Here is an 8,355-nt window from a genome sequence, read left to right as displayed (position 1 = left end):
ATTACCATAGAGCCATAGTACCATGCATATTATTCAAATGTGCATAACACAAGTACTAATTCCGATGGTCCTAAATTATTTACGTTTCTTTGCACATACGTTTGATCATGATAATTGATGTTTGTTAATCAATGTTTTATACACATGGTAAAGCGTTGATGACTTTGGTTATCACTCTCGATATTTAGGTGGTTGAAGGGCATATGGTCCAATATTCTAGCTAGTAAATAAGGCAGTGCGTTTCCACTCATATATGTCCCATTTACAAAACTCTTTCCTCATCTAATTATTGCAATAGTATCGAATCCTCCCTCTTCTCTTAATAATAACTTTTAAAATAAAAAAGGTGGTGGCGGAGTTTTGGTATGGCACCGTCATCCTTCTCTATCTCCCCAAGTTCTTGTTCCTTATGGTTCCTATTTGTCTCGTACCCCAACCAATTTTTTTGATTGACATTTCTCCCATTTAGGACCTGTTTATACCCGACTTTGTACTGGGCCCTTAAGTTTGGAACCGTCAGATTAAAAGAAGATCAAGATGATTTTTAATAACTTTCTTAGATATTATTATAGTTTCGATAATCATAGTACTATCGAGAGATCAGTAAACTTGCCCTAGATTCGCGAGTCGAAGTGGGTCAAAAATTTGAAGAACAAAACGGCGGGTCAAAAAATCTGTGAAAACAAGGCCCTGGCCCGGACCGTTTCCACTGCTGACTTACGATGGCACACAAAGAGTTTCAATTGAGAGATGCAGGTTAATCCTCTTCCAGTGGGCAATGAAGCCGTGAAGCTTTCCTTATGGCGACAGCTACACAGCAGCCTCTGTAGTTTCCCAGAAACCCAAGGTCTAGCTAGCTAGCATCAGACAGTTCACAATAATTAGAGCAGATTGAGTAATCAGATTTTGGCTTGGAAGGAAACCAGATGCAGGAGGTGGTTCATCATTTTGAACCAAGTTCTTAATAGTAGAGCAAGAAGTGATTTATCAACAATATGATGATGGGAATGGAAACCTGAAGCACGAGACACTGTACATAGAACAGGCCATGGACCTAAGGAAATGAGTCATCCTCAAGGAATCAGCAAAAAGGCTCTCATAAGCATGCACGTATATTCCATCTGTATCAACAATATCTGGACGGATCCATATAGGGACCTGGGAGGTCATGGGACCCTCCGGAAGTTCGAAAAAACACTTGTGATTGACCTTCAGGACCCTCCAACAATTTGGGCAGGTGCAGCGGAGAGGCTAGTTGTCTCCATGGATGTGCATGCAGCAATGCTTATAAAGAAGAAGAAGAGATTTCTAATTTTTGTTTTAATCCTCCAAATCGTTGCAAACTCCCAACTTTAAACTCAAGTTACCCCATCCCCTAGCACCATTTACCGTTGCACCACCTCTCGCTGCCTAATTTTATTTCTTCCAAATTCATTTAAGTTTTTTAATCCTAGACTCTAGTCTCAATTTCCAATTGTAATATATATGTTACATTAACAAATTTCATCATTGTAAAGTCATTAATTGATGCGTTATTTTGCTAAGGAAAATTTGTTGGTTTTATTACCTTTGAGATTAATCTTGATGATGATTATTATTATTATTATTATTTTTAAAGCGGGACAACTAGTGGTAAGCCACGGTTATCCACCCCTTCTAGGGGCCTAAAAGACTCACAGAGGCATTTCAGCTTTCTCCTGGCCATAGTCAAGCAGACTCACTAGCTAAGTCTCGAACTCGGGACCTCCTGTTTTTTGTATTTTAAGAGCCAAAATCCGCATCCGCGCCCTTACCACTTGGCCACTTGATTTGGTTGATTAATTTTGATTATTTAATGAACCAAATTCAATAAAAAATAGTGCTATAAAACCAAACTAGTCTAATATATTTTATGAACTTTTATCTTAGGACCCCCCGATTTTGAAATCCTGGATCTGCCACTTGCCATCTGTATCAACAACAACTGCCATCTGTATCAACAACAACTGCCGATACTCCTAAATCCACTATCTTCTTCTTCTTCTTCTTATTATTAGATCCGGTTCGTATTTTAAATTATTATGCCTCGGCCCACCCTGCTTCATATTATTTTCAAATAGGCCCGGTCCTGCGCCTTCCCCTAGTATTATCTAATGGGTTATATATTGACAATTATCTTGAAAGTGCTTGGGGATCAAGATTGGCTTCTGGATGGAGTTTGAATTAATCGTATAATAGGATTAATCCTAGTTTGAGTCAAAGCAGGCGAGGCCTAATGATGATGGAGTTTCAGCTGAGAATAATTCTGAGTATATATTCAGAAAATATGGCGAGGAATTGGAATTTTATCAGAATTTTACCACCGGCAGGCTTGGGCATTAAGGAATTCGTCCCTATAAATAGAAGTGGTTTTGCAACGTAGAAAGCCCCTTTAACTCAAGAAACAACTCAATGCTCTAAATGAAAACCCTCGCCCTACGAGAAACCTTCTCACAACTCTAAGAAAAAAAAATTACTAACTATTCTAACCTTCTCGTCAACACACCTTCAGTTTGGATTAGTAGCACTTTGTGGGCAAATGACGACATCTTCAGTTTGGAATAACAACACTGTTTTTGGTCGATTGGTTATCTATCCATGTCTTAGCTGATGAAGAGTTTCTAATTCTTTTGCCTAAACATGTCACTTGATTAGTTTCCTAGCAAAGTGAGGTGTTACCAAATTACTTCGTGTTCAACACATTGAAAGTTGAACCATTTATTGAACTTTGCAGTGATCTAGTAACCTTGTCGTTAGGTTCTAGAACCCAATGCCGAGACGCAATCCTTCCTCGGCCTTGTCTTTAGGTTCTAGAAGTTAGAAGCACATTCGGCACCACCACCACATCTATTCTACTCGCCCGAACGAGCTTGGTTATGAGGTGGCACATCCACATTCACAAGAAAAACGTAGTTAACTCATAGTTACTTAGCCTGTGCGCCATATACGCTTTGTAATTTTTAAGGTCAACATTTGGAATGCTCGATGTGACCCGATAATAAAACTATAAAGTTCACATGATATTTCAATATTTAGTCCAGCTCAATTCAGCCGATTGGATGAGCCAAGTGCAACTGGAGGAACACATTCAATACTGCGAGGAGAATAAAAGAGCATGGGAAGTGAAAAAATTTCTTCATGTCATGAAAAGATGCAAAAATCCTTCGCCCGCATGTTGAAAATGAAACTCTAATTACCCTACAAGAACAATGGGTAAAAGAGGACAGAGCCCGCTTTAATACGTGGCTCGATGAGAAAGACTTCCCTTACGTTTTTGCATAGAAATTAGTTCCATTAGAATTCAGAAGTGTGGTTCGATCAAAAGGCTAGGGGGCAATTTTTTGCTTCGACCCCAATCAAGCCTTGGCCTAAGAAGTTTGTCAATTCGGCTAGGGAAGAAATGATGCCACCTATTCTTTCTTCTAAGTCCAAATATTTGGTTGGCCTATAAGAAGAAATTGAAGTCTCTAAGCCAACTGTAAAAATTGATTCAGACAATGATTTGTCAGAGGCATGTTCCAATGAATAACAAAATTCCTTGTTATTACGCATTGGGTCTGTAACAAAATTTATTGAAGACAATGATACATGGTCTGGGCTTGGAGTAAAGCATCATTGTCCTCCTCTTAATCATGGTTAAGCCACTGTTGTTTTCGTTTGCTAGCAAAATGTTATTTTCTTAATTATTTGACTGTTTAGGCCGATATTTGAGCATAGAAGGAGGCAACAAACCGCTGTTTGCAGTGAGAAAAAATGAAGTAGAAAATAGTGCAATTTTATGGTCACCCATTACATTCAGTAAGCCTTCATGTAAAATAGTTGGTTGATTCGGCTGAAAATTTCATATCTAATTCGGCCAAAAGACCATATTTACGTTAATTCGGCCAAAAAGTTCATATTTAACTTTATGCCTAATTCCACTGAAACAATTTATGTGATTGTCTCACCGAACATCAGAAATTTCATTCGACTGCAAAAGACGATATTTCATAAAAATATAGATGTTTTGTTCGGTGATCAGCTAGACAAGATTACTTTCCTTGACCATTCGACATGTGGGTCTAAGCTCAAAGAAACTGGGAAGGCAATGCTTATATATCCGATTTTGCACTCGGCCCATAGGTTTGGAGCCGCCAGATTAAAAGAAGATCAAGATGATTTTTAATAACTTTCTTAGATATTATTATGGTTTTGATAATCATAGTATTATTTGAGGGGTTATTGACAATCATCTTGAAAGTGCATCAGGATCAGGATTGGCTTTTGGATGGTGTATGAATTAATTGTACAATAGGACTCGGTTCAAAGTCTTAGTTGGAGTCGAAGAAGGCGAGACCTAATAGAGTTCCGTTGAGAATAATTTCGAGTATATTCAGAGCATATGTTGAGAAATTAGAATATGATCAGAATTTTAGGACTTGGCAGACTTGGGCATCAATGTAGAAAGCCTCCTTCAACTTAACAAACAACTTACACGCTCTACGCAAAACCCTTTTGTCACCCTAGAGAAAAATAATAACTATCCTAATCCTCTCGTCAACACACCTTCAAATTGAATTAAAGGCACTGTGTTCGGAACCGGCAACATTTTCAGTTTAGATAAACATCATTAGAGCAGTAGAATCAAGTGGTCGAGAAGCATCTTCAGTTTGGATTAACAAAACTGATTCTAATCAGTTGGTTATTTATCCAAGTCTCGGCTGGCGAAGAGTTTCCAATTCTTTTTTCCTAAAGAGGTCACTTCATTAGCTTCCCAGGGAAGTGAGGTGTTACTAGTTTACTTTGTTTCGGCACATTGAAAGCCGAACCATTTATTGAACTTTGCAGTGATCTAACAACACTGCCTTTATGTTCTAGAACCCAAGGCCATGACGCATTCTTTCCTTGACCATAGTCATTCAAGTGTAGAAGTCAGCAGTGCATTCAATACCACCACCATATCTATTCTACTTACCTGACCAAATTCGATTGCGAGTTGGCACATCCAGATATACAAAAGAACGTAGTTAACTCATAGTTACTTGGCTTGCGTGTCACGTAGGTTTTATAATTTTTAGAGTCAACGGGGTTCAACAATTAAAGTTGAGCGTGTTTTAAGGAATTTTTAGTTTTGATCTATTTTCTGAGTAATTTATGCAACTCTATGCGACACTTTAACTAGTGGAGGAGTTATAGAACTCAATGCAATTGCATAGATATTTTTAGTTTTGCTATAATTTCTGAGTAATTGATGAAACTCAATTTGAGTTTGTTGTGTCTCTCTAGGAGATTTTAATCAGCTTTTAGTGTGGATCTACCTCTTATGCCGTTATGCAACCAATTTATCTTGGTGGCTAAAGTAGGTCTTTTTTTTTTTTTTTTTTTTGTTTGGCTGAATGGTTTTCTTCATATCATTTTAGCTTTGCAGTCGATTGGGTTGATTATGTTGGATCGGTCAATCAGAAGGTTTTGCCCATATTCAGTGTCAAATTTCCTCTTTGTATTGACGTCTCTTGCAATTAGGGCAAAGTACCATTTGTTTTTCATGTTATATTCATTGGACATTGTAATTCTTTAGAATAAATATTATATCGTTCTTAAAACAGAGGACTTTGGTGATCATATTTTCTGATCAAATAGAAAAGAACGCGTTAAGAGAAATCCAATCTTAACTTTGAGGAAGGCGATGGTAATTCCGTTCCTTAGGGGCAATAACAGTTACCAATTTATCCGTTTCAAATACAATGCATGTTGGGTCACGCCAGGCTTATCAAGATGTGAGGTTTTATCTCTCAAAGTCTTTGATATTGTAATTTTTTGCGGGACTTGTTTGATCTACATTTATGACTTGTATTGAGTCACACAACCCCAATACTTTGATTTTAGAAAAGTTGCACAATAGGAGTCAAATAATTAATTTTTTTCTTTAGTTTTGGTCAAAGAGGGGCAAATAACGAATTTATGGATTATAATATTATCCTTATTTCTTAAAAAATAATCATATGAATACCATCCTTTTTCTGTTTGTGTGTCTAACAAAAGAAAACATGGGTTTCGATCTATTTTAGGAAAAAAAAGACTGTACATTAAAACTGGAAAAAGGAAGGCCATGGGGAAAGGTTGTGAGCATCTGGTAGTAACAAGTAGCAGTAGTAGTAGCTAGAGCAACACCATCCATCAACAGATCCTTCACTCTCAGTCCTCCCCAGCCTTTCTTAGTAGTGTAAGGCACACGGACACACACTCACAGACAAAACACACAATTAGGGGTGATTGACATGTATGTTGGGCCCAAGACAACGACGTGATCATGGCCACCTCCCCACGCGCACGCGACCCCACGAAACCCTAACCCTTCCCAAGACCCCTCCTTCTCTTCCTTCTCCTCCAAAAAAAAGCACCCGCCAGCCACCAAACTATTCTTCTTCTTTTATATATATATATATATATATATATAGAGAGAGAGAGAGAGAGAGAGAGATTAAAGAGAGATCAGGAGAGATCGAGGGAAAGAAAAAAAGGGTATAACCTCCCTCAGCTCCCCAAATATAACAGAGCTTTGCTTATTAAACACCAAACCCCATAAACACTTTGTAATTTTGAATTAGTTTTCTCTACTTGTATATTTTTATATATACTCACCTAATTTCGTTTCAGTCTTTTCCTTCTGCGAGCTAGTATTAGTAGTACTGCGCTTTCTTAATTTTATTCAATATTCTCTCTTTCTTCTTTGTTAATTGATTCTATCAATCAAGCTTACGGATTTTTGCATCTGTTCCTTATTCTCTCCACTAATCTCATCTCACCACTTCTCCATCGTCTCCATCGTCTGATCATCTAATTTGGCCTACACTTCATCACCTGTGTAACTCAATCTCTAATGGGTTCCTCACATCACCAATTAATTCAATCTAATTCTCTCTCTTCTCCCCAAGTTCTCTGATCAACTTCTACTACTCTCTCCAACTAGGTTGGCCAAGCTTCCTTTGCTTCTTGTTTTTCCTTTTTTTATTTTTTTTTTATTTTTTTTTATTTGTCTTGATGAGCTGTTTGCATCATACAGCTTTGACTTGGTGATCTCAAACTGTGAAACAAGTTAAATAGGGCAAATTGACGAGCTTGTCTTTATATAGTCTTCTTTAGTTTTAATTTCCTCCTTGTTATACTTTCCCTGAATTTGATCATCAATTGCCACTCTGGCGAACCCCTGGTGGAATGGTAATTTGGGGCTACCGGGCATGGACCCGGTAGCCACCAATTCACCAACGCTGAACAAGCAGCGCGGCCTTGAAATCTCCATAAACGAAAACAGCGGCAGAGACGAAGATGACGACAGAGACCATACTGAGCCCAAAGAAGGTGCGGTCGAGATTGGATCCCGCCGGCCAAGAGGCCGCCCTCCAGGATCCAAAAACAAGCCCAAACCTCCCATCTTCATCACCCAGGACAGCCCCAACTCCCTCCGCAGCCATGTCATGGAGGTGGCCAGCGGCACTGACGTGGCGGAGAGCGTGGCGCAGTTTGCTAGGCGGCGGCAGCGAGGCATGTGTATTCTTAGCGGGAGTGGCTCAGTCGCCAACGTAACCCTCAGACAACCTGCGGCTCCAGGAGCTGTGGTGGCGCTTCATGGGCGGTTTGAGATTTTGTCTCTGAGTGGGGCGTTCCTTCCTGGTCCCGCCCTTCCCGGGTCTACTGGGCTGACGGTTTACTTAGCCGGCGGGCAGGGGCAGGTGGTTGGGGGCAGTGTGATGGGGTCACTAGTGGCAGCAGGGCCAGTGATGGTGGTGGCAGCAACATTTGCAAATGCTACTTATGAGAGGTTGCCTCTTGAGGAGGATGAGGAGGATGAAGGAGGTGGAGGAGGCCATAATAATGGAGGTTCCCCGACTGGTGGTGGGAGCAGTGGAACCCAGTTGGGGAGTGGGGGGCATCATCAGCAGCAGCAGCAACTCCCTGATCCTTCATCTGGACTTCCAAATATTTTCAGCCATCATCTGCCTCCAAATCTGATCCCTAATGGTGGCCATGGACAGCTTGGGCATGAGGCTTATGCTAATTGGGCGCATTCAAGACTACCTTTCTAGAAAAAATGAGAAGAAACTGAAGAGGTGGGAGGATTTGTATTTTGTTGTATTGAAATATAAATTTTACAAACAAGATTAAAAAGTGAGAGATGTGAATTAAGATCTTAAAGACGGACAGAAACTTTGGGGGTGTGTTTCTGTGGATGTTACAATATAAAATCTGGCTTAGCTTTAGTTTCTTTGAGTTTAATTCGCTGCCTTTTGAGATGTTCAGTTTGCAAGGGCAAAAAGAAGTTGATGTCTAGTTTCCAATTGGGTTTCTGACTTAATTCAG

At 39.6% G+C, this 8,355-nt stretch overlaps 1 protein-coding gene across 1 annotated transcript; it reads left to right on the top strand.

The window, feature by feature from the left end:
- The first annotated feature begins 7,193 nt into the window (after positions 1-7,193).
- Positions 7,194-8,081, top strand: LOC137730473 (AT-hook motif nuclear-localized protein 19-like). The gene has a single exon (XM_068469462.1). The coding sequence runs from the start codon at positions 7,236-7,238 to the stop codon at positions 8,079-8,081; it is 846 nt and encodes a 281-aa protein (XP_068325563.1). The 5' UTR covers positions 7,194-7,235.
- Positions 8,082-8,355: the final 274 nt, after the last annotated feature.

This window comes from Pyrus communis, chromosome 4 (genome assembly GCF_963583255.1).
Source record: "Pyrus communis chromosome 4, drPyrComm1.1, whole genome shotgun sequence".
NCBI lineage: Eukaryota > Viridiplantae > Streptophyta > Magnoliopsida > Rosales > Rosaceae > Pyrus > Pyrus communis.
Note: the sequence above shows the minus strand (reverse complement) of the source record. Positions and strands in the feature narration are given on the sequence as shown.

Excerpts from the sequence above, each read along its gene's own strand:
- LOC137730473 (XM_068469462.1), top strand. The coding sequence starts at position 7,236 with ATGGACCCGGTAGCCACCAATTCACCAACGCTGAACAAGCAGCGCGGC.